Source organism: Gordionus sp. m RMFG-2023, chromosome 2 (genome assembly GCF_954871325.1).
Source record: "Gordionus sp. m RMFG-2023 chromosome 2, tfGorSpeb1-WG-v2, whole genome shotgun sequence".
In the NCBI taxonomy this organism is placed as follows: Eukaryota; Metazoa; Nematomorpha; class Gordioida; order Chordodea; family Parachordodidae; genus Gordionus; species Gordionus sp. m RMFG-2023.
The window spans coordinates 5,685,374-5,707,679 of NC_088776.1; the positions used below are offsets into that span (position 1 = coordinate 5,685,374).

Genomic DNA, 22,306 nt, shown 5'->3' on the forward strand with positions numbered 1-22,306 from the left:
TATTAATTTTTAAATAATAAAATTAAATCTATATATTACTTAATAGAATTATAATAGACAGGGGACAATCAAAAAAAGTTCTTTTTAGTTTAAGGGGATATTAAGGAACCATTAAAAAAAAATTTTTTTTTTGCTTCAAGGGGCTATTCAAATTTTTCAGGGGGCTTGAGCCCCTGCGCCCCCCCCCCATAATGACGCCACTGATTAACATATAATGATACTTATAGTGCGCACAAATTGAGCGTTGCAACTCTCCGTTTTAAAAGCTAATATGGTAGAGTGCAGCTTGGATTTTTTTACGGCAAACGTTAATAAAAAAGCAAACTGGTTAGATTTTTTTTTCTATGTTTTTTTAATTTTGCGCTAAAATTTAAAAATTAATTCATATATTAATTGATATTATATTATTTAGAATATATTAATTGATATTTATATAATTTTAGAAATGATTATTTATATAATTTTGGAATTTATATTTAAATAATTTTAGGATACATATTATAATTTTAGAAGGGATGATAAGGTTACTAAAAAAATTTGTACCTTACTGCAAACTCAACAAATGGTCTGGAGCCAGCAGCGTCCAGACCATAAGAATTCTATATTGGTATTAGATGGTTTATTAACCAGTAGTTTTAGGTAAATATATATAAATAATGATAAATTATATTTTTAATAGCTTGGGGATGGAATTTCCATTGCATGATACAACTGTAGCATGCATAAAGAAGAAGTTGCAAAACTTTAAAGACCAAGACAATTGTGCAAGGTTTCAGGAGCTTCTGGCTCTAAACTCTCATACAGAAGGTATGATTACATTAAATTCATGGAGCCAACAATAGAGGATAGTTTTAGTCCTTAAGAAATTATACCAAAGGAAGGCAAGTGGGTTAAAATTAAATGCATTGTTGGATATATTGACTCTTTTGGAAAGAGTGCCTTGAGAGCCAGTAAAATATATATTTATCTATAAATTTAACATTATTATAGAATGTTTCTCTATAAAATATAAATCAAACAAATATTTTTTTAAAAATGAAGTATCTCTATTGTATTATACTTTAATGGAAAATTGAATTGTGGCCTCCAAATTCAACAGATATACCTGCAAATCAAACCTCATTATTTAATGAAATTATATCTATGAAAATTGATTTGTTTTTTTTTGTAATTCTATTTATTTATATATAATAAAGTTATATTATTCCATATTCTAGTGTCCATTTTTGAAAAATATATTTAAAATTATTTTATTAAATAAGACATTTAATACTCTTATTATGGTGTACATTTTCATAATTAAATTGAAAAATGTAATTAAAATATTTTGTAAAATATATATAAATAAGCAACTATTCAAAATTTATTTAGCAATTATTAGATAGATTTAATCAAATTATATCATAAATTTTAAATTTGATTAGCAATATTTCTAAATCTTTTATTTTTATATCTAGTGTCTTGAAAAAAATATAAAATATATAAATATGCAAACTATTCAAAATTTATTTCACATTTTTATTAAAATATATAGATTATTATAAATATATAAATTAAGGTAGGATGAACAAAGAAACATTTATATACATATGTTTTGCATCCAAGGCCACAAAAAAATTGAAAACCCTGATTGAATCATAAATTCTTAGGAAATCTAAATAAACAAATATAATTAAACTTCCTTATTTTATCTTAAGGTAATAAATAAACTCTTTTTGTTTAAGAAATTATAAAAAAAACTTTAATAAAAAACATACTGCTTTCAATCTAAACAAAGATGCGTTACATTAACAAACATACTGCAAACGCTCAATTTGTGCGCACTATTATATATCAAATCTAAATATATCATTAATTATTAATAATTCTATAATATATCACATTAATATTATGTATGAGAATATAATGTGAAACATTATACCTTTATTTTTGTACTTTTAAAATTATAGATTTGAAAAATTGCACTCAATAATTGCACTAATAAAAAAAATAAGTTTAAAGACTCACGAGGAAAATAAAAATTATTTATAAATTAAATTATTAATCATAATTATTGAAATAAAATATTATATTTTATAAAATATAAATCATAATTTTTGCAAATAAATAATATATTTATATTAAGGGAAAATTAGGGAAATTTCCCGTTATTTCCCTACCTTTACATCTCTAACCATATATGCAACAACATTTGTTATTTATTAATTTTTCACACAGTGACGAAGCTTCCATAGAAGCAAAGGAAGTATTGCTTCCCTTGAAATTTTTACTAAAAATTCTTAAATAAACTTAATATAATCTTTATATGTTAAAAAAAACTAAGTAGAATTAATTTTTTTAACGTTAAAAATATTAATATTATTATTACTACTTTAAAAAAATTAATATTTTTTTTATACGTTAAAAATTTATATTATTTTTATTGCGTTAAATAATTTAATACCCTAAAAAAAATATACACGAGGGAAGCAAATTTAATATTGCTTATTTTTTTTAAAATAAATGCATCATTTTTGATCAATAAATGTATTCACTGCTTGTGTGTGGATCAATCACATAATTATTTCAAACAAAAAAATAAACCAAATTATATTACAACCGCGTCAGAGATGAAAAGATTTATAGAAATTCTTTTGCTGATTGAATATCATTCCTTACTGCAAGAAAGATATATTGGTCGAATGACAATGATATTATTATACCAATCGTTAGGAATTCAATGATACAACATACATTTCGCGATATCAAAAAGAATCTACATTTATCTAATAACTCAAATGATGAAGAAGATAATCTTTAAATAGTCCGCTCATATTCAAATTTACTAAATAAAAGTTTCAACAATTCGATATATTTTTACCATAATTTATGCATAGATGAGCAAATGATACCATATCAAGGAAGACATTCCTGTAAAATATTTAACAAAGGTAAACACATTCAATTTGGATATAAATTTGCTTCCTCCGATTGTTATATATTTGCATTTAATATATATTAAGGAAAAAATAAAAGCCAAATAGCTTCGAATCTTGGAATAGGAGGTACGGTTGTTACAAATTTAAGCACTTTCTTTGCATTTTCACTTCGAGAATTTTTTTTACATCTCTATGATTTTTCGAAACTGGGATTATAAAAGAAAATAAACTTAAAAATTATCCCCTGGAAACAAGTAAAGTTATGGCAAAAAAGAGAGGGGCTACTACGACTACCGATTTGAAAAGGCATATGAAATATTTGTAGTTCGATGGAATGATAGTTCAATGATGACAGTTTAATAAACATGTAAAGCTCTTAGCCATCTATGAAACATATCAAGATTCTCAAGAATGATTTTCTCAAACTTAAAAATTACACAACTTAATCTAATAAATTCCTATAATTCCCATATGGGTGGCGTTGATCTGTGCGATAACCTAGTGACAACTTATAGAATAAATATGAGGTAAAAAATGGTAGTGGCCTAAGTAATTTTATTAATGTAGTGGTAGTAAATTCATGGAAGTTATGGAATTGAGTGAATCCTGATGGTAAAAAATTATTACCAACATTTCGGCGGTAAATATCTACGACACTTTTGAAGACTCCCCTGGTAAATAAAAAGATGAGTACAAGTAGGATCCAACCTAGTGAATTTTCTTCACTAAGTGAAACACCTGAAATTCTTATGACAACTATTATTTATCCATAACAAAAGATGACGTTGTAAGCTTTGTCATAGTCAGGCAAGATATGTTACATGTGTCAAATACCAATACATATTGATTGTTTTAATTTTTTTTTATAAAATATAAAAATTACAAATTTGTAACTTATAAATATAAAATATGTAAATAGATTTTAAATTATCAATCGTATTTCAATTTTTTGCAATAATATAATTTAATCTTAGTTTTATACCCCTAATGGGCAACATCGCAGATACGCAACGGTTCAGATTTCCTATTTAGGATAATTTTTTTTGTCAATTTTTTAAGATTTTGTAGTTAGACTAAAATAAATAAAATATGAAAAAATCAAGAATTTTCATCGGCAGGAAAAAGTGTGACCATTAATGGGATAAATAACACGTCAAACATTTTAGGTCTGTCCCTACAGCTCCAAATTGAAACATTTGGCTGAGCTAGCATTTACATGACAGGATCTTTATTGGATGCAAACCATCTTCAAAAGTCTATACCTATCTCCCTAAATAATTTTCGCCACCTTCGGCCGTGATGTTTCACATTATTAATTGTACCTTTTTAATTATAATGGTACTCCTTTTATAAAATTTAAAAAAAATTACTTAAATTATTTTGGCTCTACAACCAATTAACATAATATTGTGAATATAAAAGACTTATTTTTTAGATCATGAATTCAATTTGAATTATAATAGTTTCTTTGGCATAAATATGAGTTTGTTGAAAGTCTAACCCTTTTAAATTAGATTTAAGAGAATAGCAAAAAAATTTACTTGGAATATAATGTCTTATTTGTAATATATAGATTTGGTCAATGATCAGCAATATCATTATATTATAAAAGGTGTATAATAAAAGTATAATTCTACAGCAATATATTTCGTCCTATTTCATCTAAAAATTTAATAGAAAACTCTCCAATAAATTTATCCTATCCCTCTTACCACTCAAGAAAAATAAGATGCTAAACCCCCCCCCCCCTTTCCTTGCTCATGTAGACCCTGGCTGAGCGCTTACGAGACGCGCTTCTCCCTGGCTGAGCGCTTACGAGACGCGCTTCTATACTGGTAGGAAATGTGGGAGTTCCTAACCCTAGTCAATGTTTTAACAACTCATTTAAATAACTCTTAGATCGCTCAAGCGGACCTTCGATCAGTAGAAAATTATCAACGTGAGAAAGGAAAGCGCCACATAGAAATAAAAATATTAAAAGATGGGAACGTTGAGCCTTGTTGAATTAGAAAATAATCAGTAGGTTTGTATAATAAGCGAAAGGATTAAGGGATGGCATGAAAGGTTGGTTATTCAACTTAAAAGTGCGATATTATATGATGTCGAGTCTAATGGCATAATAAAAACAGGCATCCCGACTAACTGAGAGATGTTTGTGTACAAGCAAAGGAAAAACCAATAAAAGTGATATATCGATGTTTTAGATTATATATATATTAAAATAAGGCTATTAATGCAATCGATTGTTTCTTATCTTAGTAAATGACATTTTTGTTGATGTTATTTTTGATTATATATATATATATCATTCATGTGAAGATTTATAACATTGAACATTAATTTTCTACTCAAATTAAATAATTTTTTCCTTCAAAATCTTTCATTAACGATAAGTTAAAGATACCGAGAATATTAAATTATGCCAAACAGAAACATCAAGATAGTTCTAAAGAAAAGTGAAGATGAAGAAGCACAAAAATTTAGTTTTGGGTATTATATAGGGGCGTTTTTTAGCACATTACATGCATTCATTTTTGCGAAAAATTTAAAAATGAAAAATTTGATGTCAGAGCTAGAAGCTTTATTTAATCTAGATGATGAAGAAAATAAGTTAATAAATTCTATAATAAATTTGGAAAATAAATCATTTACGAACGATTATAATAATGATAACTTTGAATTTGATAAAATGGCAGGAGAAATATGGATATATCCAAATAATTTTCCTATACGAGATTATCAATATAATATTGTCAAAAAAGTATAATGACAAACTAATTTTTATCAGTATAGTATATTTTAGGCACTTTTCAACAACACTCTAGTTGCTCTGCCTACTGGTTTAGGAAAAACATTCATTGCAGCTGTTGTCATGTTTAATTATTATAGATGGTTTCCAAGGGGGAAGATTATTTTCATGGCCCCAACTAGACCTCTCGTTAATCAACAAATTGAAGCATGTCATAAGATAATGGCTACCCCAATTATTGACACAACTGAAATGACAGGTTTAGGGAATATGTTTTATAATCTTCCTATGATAAAATATACATATATATTTACTGTTATATATATTTTATGAATATGATGCTAAATTTTAAAATTCTGAAGCTATTTGAGTTTAGATATTAAATTACTATAATTAACAAGGTAAAACAAATCCTATAAAGCGAAAAAAATTATGGGCACAAAAAAGGGTAATCTTTCTTACACCACAGGTATTAGCAAATGACCTTATAAATCAATTATGTCCTGCTCATTTGGTTAAATGTTTAGTTGTTGATGAAGCTCACAGAGCATTGGGAAATTATGCTTACTGTCAAGTAAAATAATATTTTTATAAAATGAATTTTTAAATTATTTATCAGAATAATTGACTTTTTTAGTTATTATTTAGATAGACTATATATGAGAATTGATATTAAGCTTATAATTTTGGTATTTAGTTCTGATATTTATCATTACTTAATTTTTTTTACTCATATATCAAATTATACTAAATTATTATTTTTCAAATTGTTATTTAATAATCTCTTCTTGATTCTTTCTCTTTATAGCATACATCATATATTAGTCAAATATTTTTTTAAATATGGTCTGTTTAGCGTCTTTTTTGAATCCAAGCAGGAAAAAAATAATCTTAATTCTAAAAATATTGAAAAATATATTGATTAATTTAAATGACCATAATACATCATTTGACATTAATGTTTATATTCTATTTATCTGAAAATAGTATAATGTCGGTTCAAATAAATATAGGCCTGAATTGGAAGACATTCTTAGAAACTAATTCATACTTTATCAATTATTCTTATGTGTTTGTTGATTTTTGGGTTTAAAACACTGCATATTTTAAAAATATATATAGAAAATAACACTATAGTGTCATAATTACACCTGACTATAAAACATCCTTCTTAATTATAAAATATTTTAGTTATACAAAAATTAGTTTAATGGATTAAACAAACTTTGGACTAGTGTTGTTAAACGGCTCATTTTGAGCCGACAGCTAACAAATATTTTAGCCAGAAAAATATTGCCTAAGCCTCAGGATTTCAATAATAATATATGTCTAGCTAGACCTTTGTTCCTTCTATGAACAAAATCTTCAGGCTTGGGTGATATTTTTCTGGATGAAGTATTGAGTTAGCCGTTTTTAAAAATTGGCTCAAGATGAGCCGTTTAACAACACTACTTTGGACCTTAGTAAGAAGCAACATCTTTTGTCAGTTTTTATTTTTAAAATTATATTATAAACAATAATAATGTTTAAAAAAACTTACTAAATTTTCAAAATATATAATTTAATTAATTTATTTTACTTTTATAATTTTTTTTAAAAAAAATAGGTTATCCAAGAAATGCTTAAAGTTAATCAGGAATTTCGAATTTTGGCGTTAACTGCAACCCCTGGACGAGATATAAAGGTTTGTCTTTTAGGGCTCTGCCCATCCATAAATTTGTCACCAATCAAATCCGATAATTATATTGATTTTTTATTTTACCATCTATATTTGTGAAGTCACATAACTGACTTTTAAAAATGATTTTTTGTTTTCTCCAAAAAGTAATCATCTTATGATGGGAAATGTTTATGGGATGAATGTATTGTTATTAAAGATTTTTTAAAACAGTGAAATCAAGATTTTAGCTAAAATATACTTCTAAGCCTCGATAATAGATATCCAGACCTTTCTGTTGTCCGTGGACAAAATTTACAAATTTGACCAAAATCTTGAGTTAGCCGGTTTTAGATACTCTATTTTTCTTAAAATGTTGGTTCCTTTAATACAAAAATGTTATATATCATCTATATAAATCATTAAATAACTTTATTCTTCATCATCATTTAGTGTCCCTTTTCCAGGTACCTAGATAGTAGGCCATTTTCCCTTTTATTGCCTTCCTCCATTTTCCGCCACCCTAGGCATCATCACCGTGGGTCAAAGCTAACGTTTTCATGTCCTCTGGGTCTTGTTCCCTCCACTTCCATCAAATGGAATCTATTCAACCATTTATCCTTTGCCTTCCCCACTCAATATGTCAGGATTTTGGGGGAGATCATACATAAAATAATCAAAAACAATCAATATAGGATATCGGCCCGATCCGATATATTTTTTAAAAATGCTAAATAATTTCTATCCGGTATTTAATATTGGCATAACCCAAGTTATTTTATTTATGCATGATCACCTGACAAATCACCCAGTGATTTGGACGACCATTTTTAAAAATAAAAACATTTGGTATGGGGAGGCTGAATAGATTTTACATTTTATAAAAGTTGAAAACTCTAGCACTAATGAGAACCGGAGTTATGGGCCTTCAAAGTCCAATAAAGGCACCATCTTGGTTTATATGATCTCAAATTATAAAATAAACATTTTGTCAATAAAGTCACAAATTATATATCACATTTATGGCCCTTATAATTCTCCTTAAGAAAATACCAAAGTTATCCTGAGAAAGGCCTAATTTTAAACGACAAATAACTCACCAAATATGTTTATTACTAATATATTAAATATTTAAGTTAAAATATTAATGGAGAAAAATTTAAATTATATTTTTTAAATAAAAAATATTTCCATTTTACATTATAAATCATTAATATTTATATATAATTATAATATATACTGCTAGAAATTTGAAAAAAAAGACTTTTTTTGCTGCCACAATTAAAAGAAAATATATTCTAATAATTAATTAATATTTTTATTCCTAAAATTATAAAAGCTAAAATAAAATTTGAAATTCTTATTTTTTTTCTCTATTAAATATTTTTCTTATATATTTTAAATATATAGGTAATAAACTTAAACATATTCGGTGAGGTTCATCGTTTCAAAATTAGGCACTTCTCAAAACAATTATTTTTCCGTTTTACCGGAAATATAACGACACTTAAGATATTTTTCAAAAATAATTTTGGCATTTTCTAAAGGAGAATTTTGAGAGCTACAAAATGATATACAATTTATGATTTTGGACTAAAATTATTTTTGAATAATTTGAGATTCGTTAAAATAAGTAAAGGCTCTATTCTGACTATAAAGGCCCATAATTCAGGATATATTTGAGTTAGATCTTTAATATTTTGATTTGCGTAAAAATATACATACTATTATAACCTATATGCCGAGGTTTATTCATCTTAAAAATGGTCGTCCTAAAATCGCGTTATGCCATTCGATATGAATGTCTCGGAATTATCCATATCCACGCATATACAATTATTAATTAAATAATTTTGTATATTTTAGACTATAGAATCGGTTCTTAGCAACCTCTTGATATCTCACTTAGAATTTAGAACAGAACAGTGCTTGGATGTTCAACCTTATACGTTTGCCAAGACTATACATAAAATCGTTGTCCCGTTAACCCCTCTCATGGAGGGTTTCAAAGAAAAGCTAACTAACGTACGTTTTGTTGATATTTTTTTATTATCTCCAATAAGAAGACAGATCGATTGTACTGTCAATCACTTTTTGTTTTCCTTATTATAAATTTTATGGGCCATATATACAAAAATAAAATAATAAAAAAATTAAAAATATAGGTTTAGAAAATTCAGCAATACGCAGTCTTTTTTTTTTTTAAAAAAAATCACTTATATAACGCGCGTTTTTCTAATTTTCAAAGGCGGATTTTTATCGGATAGAGTTCCTACCTACCATGTGGATTTCAAACAATTTAGCCATAAATTTTTGTTGTATTTTTAAAAAAAAAAAATTTATTTAGAAGAAAAATATAAATTAAGTGTATTATAAAAGTTGACGGCAAAATTGTCAAAAATATGCAGAATAGATGGGAGTTATTATACCCTTATGCGGATATACCATAAATCCGATCTTTTTCATTTCAATATATAATATATGTTCACTTTTTTAAAAAGATTTTGGATATTTGTTCTCGGCGTTTGGTAGAGCAAAAAGTACTTTTTAAAACGGGTGACAGCATCGAAAATATGAGTAAATTTAGCTTGATCCAGGCCAGGGCTAGATTTCGATCAAGCAACAATCAAAAAAATGTAAGAAGATAATAAAGCATCAAATGTAAAATCGAATTATTCGCTTATTCATGTCCGAAATTATTTGTATCCGAATACTAATAAAATTTTTTAAAAATATTTATATAGAAATTTATAGGTGGATTGATAGAAAGAGATTTTGCCGTTTGTATCACACTTATCCACTCATTGGAACTAATCACGTTTTATGGTTTGAGGTGTCTACACACCTTTATCAAAGTTTGTCTTGTTTTATAATATTGTTAGATATATAATTTAAGCTGGTTGCGATATTGTAAAATTTGCAATAAAATTGGTAAATTATTTTTTTCCATGAGGATTGTAATAGTATTCAAAAAAAAATAGGAAAAAAACCAACGATTGTTTTTTTCGTTTTTTTTTCGGGGAAAAAACTGTTTTTTTTTCGTTTTTTTTCCGAGAAAAAAACTGTTTTTTTTTTCTTTTATTATAAAAGATAGTAAATATACTCTGCAATTGTTATTACAAACTATTTTGCCATTTTCTTTTTGCTGTTTCGCTAATTAAAAATTGTCAGGTACACTTTACCTATACAGTTTAGGACAGCTTAATCGTGACGTTTCGGAATAGGCCGATTCCTCGAAAACGTTGGAACTAGCGGATAAGTCAGCTGAACTGACGCGATTTTCTTTTTTTATCAGCTTTGTCTCTTCAAGATTGAACCGTTTTTTTTAGATTAACCCTTAAGACTGAGTCGATAGCTTTTCCGCTAAAACTTGGCTAAGGCCTTCTTTGGTCAAATAACGCGATTTAAGTGGTACAGGGCCGTGACAAGCTTAAGGTGTAGTGTTTTAAAACTATATCACCAAATAAATATGCTAAAAGCTATGTAGGCCCATTAATTAATTTTCCAATATTCACAAAACCAATTCGTACCGGATAAATTTTACGGAATATCCAAAAAATATTGGATCGGGTGGATCGGCACAGCCTTAAGATATAATGCATTATTATTTTAAAAAGGTGGTTTCGTTTTAACAATATTTAGGTATCGGTTAAAATTAGTTTTGTTAAAAGGCTCGTTTTAAGCCGATTTTTAAAAACGGCTAACTCAATATTTTAGCCAGGAAAATATTGCCTAAGCCTCGAGATTTTGCTAATAGATGTCCAAATCTTTGTTCATCCTACAAACAAAATCTTCAGACTTGCGTAATATTATTCTAGATGAAATATTGAGTTAGCCTTTTTTAAAAATCGTCTCAAAACGAGCCATTTAAAAACACTAGTTAAAATTTATCGGGCCCAATACTGATACCACGCACCCCTCTTTAAATGCGCATACCACTCCCCGTGGAATGTAATAATCTCGAAATTATAAAATACTCTTTCCGAAGGTTAAAAAAAAATTACTCTAGGGATCCATTACTTGTGATGATGTAACGAAATAATTTATAAACAATACTGAATTCTTTTTAAAAAGACATAGCCCTTCTATTCAACTTAATACAAAATTCGAGTCAAAAGTAGCGCTTGATCTGATATCAGAAAATTACTAGTGTTGTTCGGCTCGTTTTGAGCCGATTTTTAAAAACGGCTAACTCAATATTTCATTCAGAAAAATATTACGCAAGCCTGAAGATTTTGCTCATAGAAGGAACAAAGGTCTAGGCACATATTATCGAAATCTCGAGGCTTAGGCAATATTTTTCTGGCTAAAATATTAAATTAGCCGTTTTAAAAAATAGGCTTGAGCCGTTTAACAACACTAAAAATTACCCCGAAATATTTAGATACGCCTTCACAGGAAAATATGATTTTTTTAGTGGATAAATATTTTTATTGGAGAGAAATACCATTTGCAGGATCTAGCCCGGCTTTTTTTTTTTTAAATTTTCAAACCTGACCCGAATTTTTTGTGCTAGCAAATAAATTTATACTTATTTCTATTAAAGCTAAAATAATCATAATTCTGATCACCACTAATAAATGTGGAAACTTTATGTATAATTATTCTTTAAGGACTTTAAGCTTAATAAGATTAGACATCATTTACTTTATATCATATAAATAAAAACCTTTTTTATACAAATTTAAGGACATTTTTTTAGAATTTTAAGGCTTTTAAACTTTTTTTTATTCATTTTTTAAGGGCCGATAATGAATATTCCTTCCTTCTTTCCTTCCTTCCTTCCTTCCTTCCTTCCTTCCTTCCTTCCTTCCTTCCTTCCTTCCTTCCTTCCTTCCTTCCTTCCTTCCTTCCTTCCTTCCTTCCTTCCTTCCTTCCTTCCTTCCTTCCTTCCTTCCTTCCTTCCTTCCTTCCTTCCTTCCTTCCTTCCTTCCTTCCTTCCTTCCTTCTTTCTTTCTTTCTTTCTTTCTTTCTTTCTTTCTTTTCTTTCTTCCATTATCTTTTATTATATAAAATAAATGACAAAAATAAAATCAACCTAAATATTGGAATCGGTTCCATTTTAAATAAATATCGGACCGGATCGGTGAAAAAAATCGAGGATCGGTGCAGCCCTAGTATTTAATAAATATAAAACGCAAATCAAGAACTCATTGAACATGGAGCAAACCAAACCTCAAGTCCAATTATGCCTCGAGGAATCATCATCTTCGCTTACGAATAACTCACGTATCCTTACATATTCAGACGAATCAAACGAGCCCCAAAAGTCATCTCACGCGAAACCCGAAAATTCTACGAATAAAAATAATAAAAAGGGTTGTAATGCGACCAAAAGCGTACTAACCAAGATTCCCCAATTTCAAGTCATGTATGCCGAACTTGACGATTTTATCGACAGGACTAAAAAACGCAAAAAATGTCGGGGTCTAAATGTGGTTGATCATACCGGAAAAAAAGATGATGGCGATGATGATGATCGGATCGAAACGGAAACCGAACCTTATTTAGAGAGTCATCCCAAATTGGGTAAGCTTAAGGAACTGGTGGAGAAACATTTCGCCAAACATGCCCAGGGATCTACGAGAGGAGGTTATAATCGCATATATTGTATTATTTACTTCATATTTGCCACCTGAACCAGTTAAATTATCTAATACACTAGTCTTGATAATTCTAGCTCTACTAAACATAACCCCTCATTCACGGTTAGCACGAATTAGTGTTGAAGTATACAAATATGATTTACACTTCACCACGAATTGGCGCTAACCCTGAATGCAGGGGTAAGCTCTTCAGATTTTTTTTTTATATCAAGCTTTCTGAATTTTAAATGCGAATGTTTACCTTATTTAACTTCGTTAGGCTCAACCTCAAGCAACGTAATTATATTCTCTCAATACAGGGAAAGCGTTATCGAGATAAGCCAAGCCTTGAGTAGATCCCTATATCCTCTAGTCAAGGTGGGGACATTTCTGGGGCAACAAAATATGGGTAAAGCTCCTAAAAATGACTCGAAAAATTCGGAGGATATCGCGAATACAGGTTTTGATTTATAAAATTTATGAGATATTTTGTTACCCCCTCCCCCCTTCATATTATCATATGTAGTGTTGTTAAAAAGTCCGATTCGGATCGATTTGTCGAAACGGCCTGGTAAGCTTCGAGATTTGGCAAATAGATGTCCAAGCATTTCTGCCAGCTGTGAGAAAAATCTTTAGGTTTACATAATGTTATTTAGGTTATATTGGGTCGTTTTTTTTAAATCAACCCGAATCGAGCTTTTTAACAACACTAATCATATGAGCTAATTAAGAAATCGATTTAATATGTTAGAAGTAACATTTGGTTAAGAAATCATGTAACATAAAAGGAAAGAAAGAAAGAGAGAAAGAGAAAGAACAAAAAGGGTAAAAGATAAAATAAATGCATCATTTACACTAGTCCAGGGTTTAATAGAAGGAAAATATCAGAAAACCTCAGTGCAGGAACCCGGTCCGGTCCAGGGCTAGGTTTAAAATTAATTATTTTTTTTAAAAAAAGTTATAACAATTAATCAGCTGGAAAATTATATATAGGCGCGTTAGCCATTCATTTTACCTCTTCTTAGGTACGAATTTCCCTTTGAAACAATTTGTAAAAATTTAGCCAAAATTTATTTCCAAAATAGCGAAATTTTTAAAAAATTCCGAGCCGGACCCACAAAATGATCAAAAAATCTCTGACTCGGCCGTAGTGTTGCTAAACGGCTCATTTTGAGCCGATTTTTTAAAACGGCTAACTCAATATTTTAGCTAGAAAAATATTACCTAAGCCTCGAGATTTTGATAATATATGCCTACACCTTATGTTCCTTCTATGAGCAAAATCTTCAAGCTTGCGTAATATTTTTCAGGATGTAATATTTAGTTAGTCGTTTTTAAAAATCGGCTCAAAACGAACCGTTTAACAACACTACCCGGCCGGGAGAGAAAAAAAGGACATGAATTTTATTTTTTTTAAAATCCTTGCCTAAAATATCGTTCTCTACAGGTCTCCGACAAATATATTGGAATACATGTGTTGAGTCGTAATAGTAAATTTTGAAGTCAGTAATCAATAATTATTCTATATTTTTTTATAATTAGAAGAAAATAAAGACAGTTTTTCCGGGGAAAATAGTTTTCTAAACGATTCATACATGAATTTATCGGTGAAAAAATGCAAAACGGTTACTCAAAAGGATCAACTTAAGGTGTTTTATAATCTTCTTACATTTGCATAATAATCTCATAATCAATATCCATATGGAATATTTTCAAATTTTTTTTTATAAAAAAAAAGGTTTTAGCTAAATTCCGATCGGGTCAATACAATACTCTGGTATCGACTTGCGTTGGGGAAGAGGGCTTAGACATAGGATCGGTTGATTGTATATTCTGTTTCGATTCTGTTAAAAGTCCCGTCAGGTGATTAGTAATTTTTTTTATAAAACACGATTTTGAGAATGAATGAAATATAAGTTTGCTCGTTTTTTTAAATGTTGACCAAATGACCAGAATTTCTTATTATATATAGATTTTTTTTTGTTCTGGGACATAGTATGACTTTTTTTTGTAGGTTATAGTCAGGATTTTCCCAGTGGGGGTTAGGGGCATTTTTAAAGGGGGAGGTCGTCATTAAACTCCCCTACCCTTGGGTTCCGTTAAAGTAGCTGAATAAATTGGAAGAACTAATTCTAAAATCTATAGGGCTTCGTGATTTATTAGTACCTATGAGTACTCTATCCGGTATAGTAAGCTAGATTTATTTATGAAAATTTTATCAATATTTAATAAGCGGCTGAAAGCTTTTTCTCTGAAAAATTTTTTTAAGGATAATCATGGGATTTTCTTGATCAAATTTAACCTAAAATTCTGAATCTTTTGAGATTTTTGTGCTTAAACAAATCTTCCATGATAAAATCACAAATTTTTTGTGCTAACAATTAATTAAAAAGCTTGAAAAAGTTAGCAATTATGACTATTGTCACTTTTCTATAAGGCATGTCACTGGGATAATTTAACTCAGTTTACATTATATATTTTAACCCATTTTTGCTTCAAATTATTTTATTAAATGATGATTTATTAAATTTGAACATACTCGCATTATAACCTACAAAGATAAGAATCGAATATTTGCATTGTTCATATTTGTAGGAATCAAAAATGATAAAAACATTATCCTATTAGATTCGTCGATTTTCGATTATATTTAAAAATTAAATTATTTTAAAATATTTTCAAAAAATGATAAAATGGATTATTAAAATTTAAAAATCGAATTATTATAGATGTGGAAAAAAAGAAGTTAAAAAAAAATTTTCTTCAAGGATGCTATAAATAATTGGAAATAATTTCAAATATTCATGAATAATTTTAAATTATAAGAATAATTCGATCGAGATAAAAAAAAATTTAGATCTAGAATCGGATTGTCAGATAAATTTTTAAATCAGTATCATATACTTTTATATCTTGAATAGATGGTCAAAACAATTATCTTTTTATTCTCAATTCTTGTACATATGTATATATATATATATGTAGTATTCCATATCAAATCAACTGAAGATTCAACCCGACCCTCTTCGATTTTTTTTAAAATTTGCATGATAGTAGTATATACACTAACTAGCAATAATATAAAATTTTAATTCTCAACTCAGCTTACTTCATGAGAGGCCATCTTTAGAAACGCGAAAAGTTCAAAACACCATATTTAATTTTAAATATCTCAAAAAGTAATTAAGCTAAAGGTATAATTTAAACTTTATTAAATAACTCTAGAATAGCCCTTTAATATGATATAAAATTTATTATATTAAAAATAATTTTATTACCAAAAACCGGAAATAGAAAACCGGAAATGGTTATAAAATAAAAATTGCCCTCTTTTCTTTCAAAATTTTTTAACAAATAGACATTATATATCTTAATATTTGTACAAAATCCTAGATTGGGACCATTACTGGGCCAATAGTTATTACGCTTTAAATATAAATAGTATGGCTTAAATTCTATATTATACGAAATGAGTAATTATTTTTTTAACAAAAGTGATAATATTTGTGAATAATAGTAGTAAACTGAAATCCGAACCCCATCTTAAGATTTATATTCGCCCCCCCCCCCCAAAAAATTTCTTCTTAAATTCGAGATTTTTGACCTGGCAATTCTATGAGTGAATTATGTATATTATTTTCTTTGCCGGATAAAAAATTATCTTTGTGATCGTCAGAAATATATTTTCATAAAGATTATTTTCTACTTATAATTAATTATCAAATAAAATAATTATAAAAATCAAATTCAATTCCAACAGCAACAGCCGTCATTTTTATTGATTAATTTTATAAAGCCATTTTTCTAAGAAAATTAAATTATCGGTTATTTTTATCCAATTTATTTTTAATTTAAAATAATTATATAAAATTAATAGCTATCTTTTATTCCTTACCAAATGTCTAGAAAAGTTATTTCTATTCCAGTAAAGTGCTGTAATCCCTTTAGAATAAAATCTCATTCAGTACGTTACGATCTTAGAAATGTTTTACAATGGATGATAGAAGTGAATTCTAGCTTATCAATTTATCATAAAATTTGTAGCTCTTGCCGGAAAAAATTAAAAAAATATTCAACAAATCTGATCTCACCTTTTACTTCTACGATCGATCACATTACCTTCTATTTCTAACTTACCTTCTATTTCTAACTTACCTTCTATTTCTAACTTACCTTCTATTTCTAACTTATCTTCTACCTCAACTATTAATGAAACATTTAGCGATTCTGAACCTGATCAACCATGCAATAATCTCGACTCTTATACAGATTAATACTTCAATTTCAACTTTAAATGAAACTTTGCCATTTTTAGGGGAGACACCTATTAAAAAGAAAAGGTTAAATGAAAAAAAATATCCTGTAAATAAATTTTTGAAAATTCAGGGAAAAATTAAAAAGGTTTTTAAAATAAATCTAGAGGATCAAGCAAAAAAAGATGAAGCCGAAATCATAAATCAACTGAAAGAAAAATTTGCTACAAGTTCTCGCAATGAAAAAATACAAATTTTAACAGTTTTACCAAAATCTTGGACTCTTGATAAAATTGAAAAGAAATTTTCAACCACAAATTTTATGGCCCGGACAGCTTAACAATTAGTTGAAGAAAAGGGTGTTTTGTCAAACCCAAATATCATAAAACCAAGTAGAATAATTCCGGATGACATTGCAAATAAAGTAATAGAATTTTATACAAACTAATTCCCGGGACACAAAAATATCATTCATTTATTCCAATGGAAGGAAAAATGAAAGTCAAACGTTATTCTAATTCATTAGATAATTTAATGTATGATATTATTTAATTTAATATGTTTATAACAATATTAATTTTCCATTTGATATTCATGTAATATTAATAATTAGCTAAATAAAGTTATAAATATTTTTACAAATATTTTCTCTCTAAAATAAATTCGCTAAACTTATATGTTAAATATGACATAATGTCTACTAGTGGGCTCACAGCCCGAAACATTTATAAAAAAAATATAATCGGCCCCATCATAAAGGAATTTTCTTTTTATTTGTTTCGTAAATTACAATATATTTGGTATAATTTAGGATTTATACTATTTATATTTAAAGCGTAATAACTATTGGCCCAGTAATGGTCCCAATCTAAAATTTTGTACAAATATTAAAAAGTATAATGTCTATTTGTAAAAAAAATTTGAAAGAAAAAAAAGAGCAATTTTTATTTTATAGCTATTTCCGGTTTTCTATTTCCGGTTTTTGGTAATAGACTTTTTATTAATAAAAAATTTTTTATATCATATTAAAGGGCTATTCTAGAGCTATTTAATAAAATTTAAATCATGCCTTCAGCTTAATTACTTTTGAGATATTTAAAATTAAATATACTGTATTTTGGAATTTTCGCGTTTCTAAAGATGGCCATATTTCATGAAGTAAGCCGATTTGAAAAGTAAAATTTTATATTTTTATTAGTTAGTGTATATACTACTAACATACAAATTTAAAAAGTCGAAGGGGGTCGGGTTGAGAATCGACTTTTTTTGGTTGATTTAATATGGAATACAACATATATATATATTATTTTATAATTATTCAATTTATATTCCATAATAATTCACGTTTTTATATAATATTAAATTTAAGTACGTTATATTATTGCATGAAAAATATATTTCAAATAACGTTGAATATTATAACCTTTTAAAATATAACAATTACAATTAAAATTCAATAAAATTTTTGTGGTATATAATATATTTATTATAAAAATAAAAAATAAATAACAGGTATTTGCAAAGGATTGGTAGGACCGCCAGAATGAGAGCTGGCGACGTTTACGTATTTTTGACAAAGGGAAAGGAGGAAAAGGTAAACCTTTATTTACAAGTTTAAATCTATTTATTTTATATATGGAAAAAGGGTCTATATAGCTAATTTTTAGTCGGTAAAATTTAGTTTTTAGTCTTAACCTTTAGCTAAACCTTAGAGGAATTTTAAATAAATTAACTCGTTCCTCAATGCTTAGCTAATTTTCTTCGACACGTGACAGTTAATTGAGCCGGTTTTTAGCCCAAGTTTGGTGATGAGTTAATTAGAATGATTTGGTGGTCGAATACCTTGTCTACCTCTTTCCAAATAACTTGATCCAACCTAATAAACTATAAACATTTTCTCAACTGATTATGTGGGTAACTAATCTTTTCTATGCTACCTCCCCCCCCCCAATAAAAACAAACTTATCTCTATTTAAATCAAACCAAAAATAGCCTTATCGCCTTTGAATAGGGTAGAGAAGAAGACATCCACTTTTATATATAACAACAAGTTATTGAGCCCCTCTTTACTAACTCCATTGAAAATATAACATGATGTTTTCTTTTTTTTGCGTATCGTGTTCGTATTTAAAATGATTACACTGAGTGTTTTGAGTTGAATTAGCCATTTTTAACTCAAAGATATACAACCAAAGTTTGAGCAACAAGAAAAGCGTATTCAAAGCGCTCGAACAGCAAATTCTGCAACGTTTCAAAGACAAAAACAATTATAACCATAAAAATCATCGCAGTAACCCCAAAATTTTACCGCCCGGAGTCAATCCCAAACCTTGCTTAATGTACATAGGAGAGCTAGCGGTCTCTTTGCCACTCGATAAAGGCCCACCCGCAAATGATAAGCAAAAGTCAACCCCGAGTAAAAGTCGTAAAAATTGCGGCAAGGAAAATAGCAGCTTAGATAGGTACCCGGAGAAAAAGGAAGACTCCCATGAAATAGAATCGAATAACGCGCTCGTCCAACTTTATGATCGCGGTGATGATATATTCATTGGTATATTTTTTTATAAAAAAAAAATTTTATGCATCATTGTATATTTGATTTTATGATCATTTCCGGTTTTCGACATTTAAATTTTTTTAAAAACAATATTTAACATTAAATCTCTTTAAAGGCCTACCATTAAGATATATAAAGAAATTTAAATGACTCTCTCATTTATATCCAAAGATTTTTAAAATTAAAGAATGTGCATTTTGCCCAAAATGCACAGTTTTTTCTACCTTTATAAGGCCTCTCAGCTATTTGATAAAATTTTATTTTTTTAAAAAACTTTTCTAAATATTTAAAAATCTTGTGGGGGTCGGGTTGTCATGAAATTTAACATATAGGAGAGGGATTTTAATGAGGGTGGGAAGTAGAATATTGCCGAAACCAAGGTAATCGGCTTTTGAGGGTGAATAACAAGCCTTGGTCGAAGATTCCTTTAGGCGCATCCGTTTAGTGTTGTTAAACGGCTCGTTTTGACCCGATTTTTAAAAACGGCTAACTCAATATTTTAGCTAAAAAAATATTGCCTAAGCCTCGAGATTCCGCTAATTGATGTCTAGACCTTTGTGCCATCTATGAGCAAACTTTTTTATGGCTTGCGTAATATTATTCTGAATAAAATATTGAGTTAGCCATTTTTAAAAAGCGGCTCAAATCGAGCCGTTTGACAACACTACATCCGTTATTATTTGAATGCGCGAACAAAGTAAACTTTAAAAAAATAAACAGTCAAATATTTTTAGTTATTATTTGTATTCAAATATTATGATCGTCAGAGATTTCCAAAGAAGCTCCAGAATGTTAGGAATTTGGTTAGGGGGGTAGGGGTGATGGATCACTTAGAATGGTTATGAACATAGAATTTTGGAATTAGAAACAGCTGATTTCGCGCTCCTAGGATCATGGCTGTGAACCCTAGAAAATGAATTCGTGTTTACGTTTTAGTGAAAATTTTCTGAACCAGGTTCGGGTTCGGTTCCTTGTCCAGAAATTTTTTTTTTTTAATTTACATATAAAATTGGATACACAAAAAGTAAAGAACATTTCCACGGAAAAAAATGATTTTCACAAAAAAATATTTTCACACGCCCGGGTATATAAAAGAAATTCGGTTTTGATTTTAAAATTTCGTTCTTTCTTAAAAGAATACTTATTCGGCATTTACGGTTCATTTTTCAATTGAAATTATTTAATTAACGAGTGCCACATTTAAAAGTATCATCCATTAAATGAAGATTATTTTTTCATTTTAAATATCAAATTAAAAAGAAGTGAATATGTCTAAAGTGTAGGTATAAAATGAATCTTATTTTAATGCAATATTCTTATTAGTATCCCGATCATTTATATCAACTAACATTTTTCGGTTTTTAACCTTTCTCTTGTAAAGTAGTTATGATATAAACCTATCTTATCTATGTATAGTTAATTTGATATTGTGATAATTTGACTTCAAGATATAAATATGATTAAGTAAATAATTTGAAAACTATTTTATTTTTCTTTTTATAAACTGCTAAGTATTTTTCTTTAGATAGATATAAAACTGCATTGTTAATAGAATCCTACCCTACGCTATTTAACAGCTGAGCGATTTAAAAAAAAAATCTTTTAATGGGGATCAAATTTTTCTTTATTTAAAATCAATAATTTTATAAGATTATTATTATTATGAGTAGAAATAAAAAATTACTATTAATAAATAAAATCTTTCATAAACAAATTTATATATATATATATATATATAATATTCGTAATTTAAAATATTCGGCCCAGCCCGGGTTTTATATTTTCGGGTCGGGTTCGGATATTTTCCAGGCTTTTTAAAAAATATTTTTTTAGGCCCTTACTTGGGTATTTGGTCTGTAGGCCTCTGATTTAATAGTTAAGAATTCAGGATGGTATACTACCTAAATTCTCGGTTTTTACTTTTGGAAATTTCGGTGATGAAGCCATATACCATATTGGGGAAAATTCAGGATAAAATACTTCATTTGCCTTTTGTATACCACATTATTGCGACTTTCAAGTTCGAATACTGGCTAAAACAAATCAATCTTTTACCGATTGGTAAAGGTCCAATCTTTATATTTCTTTGCGATAATTATATCGTATCTTCTTTTGGTTAACTTGTTAATAGAGGGTTTTTTTCTTTTTAGCTTCTAATTATGCTAAAAAGTACAGTTGCTGTATAATTATTAAAAGTACTCTATAAAATTTATAACCCAAAGAATTAATAATTTCTGTTACAGGTAAAGATGGATAGAGTCTTTTTTTGTCGTTTCACTCAATGAATCGAATGAACAAAATTTAATCCACAATTTTCCTGATAATTTGTTGCAAATTTCGTTTATCTTTGGATATTGTCACCTTTGGACCATGACGGGATCAACTAATTTATTAAATATTGACTCTGATCTTTTCTCTGCTTAGGTAAAATAATTTTCGGCTCTGGCTGAAAATATTGATTCCTTCTTCATGTATCAAGAATTTCTTCTGCGCAATTGGATCAATTGGAATTCCACCAGGCATTTAAAATTGAAATTAAAATATAATTGTGAAAAAATAAAGTTTGAAGTTTTACCAGATGATCTTA

At 28.0% G+C, this 22,306-nt stretch overlaps 1 protein-coding gene across 1 annotated transcript; it reads left to right on the forward strand.

Moving 5' to 3' along the window:
• Positions 1-271: 271 nt before the first annotated feature.
• On the forward strand, positions 272-19,869 carry LOC135924009 (Fanconi anemia group M protein-like). The gene is made up of 17 exons (XM_065459053.1): positions 272-307; positions 491-639; positions 680-807; positions 5,489-5,679; positions 5,722-5,926; positions 6,069-6,241; positions 7,274-7,351; positions 9,191-9,349; positions 9,826-9,960; positions 10,069-10,179; positions 12,472-12,916; positions 13,190-13,306; positions 14,509-14,558; positions 14,648-14,772; positions 18,675-18,756; positions 19,344-19,713; positions 19,835-19,869. The coding sequence occupies exons 1-17, from the start codon at positions 272-274 to the stop codon at positions 19,867-19,869; spliced, it is 2,589 nt and encodes an 862-aa protein (XP_065315125.1).
• Positions 19,870-22,306: the final 2,437 nt, after the last annotated feature.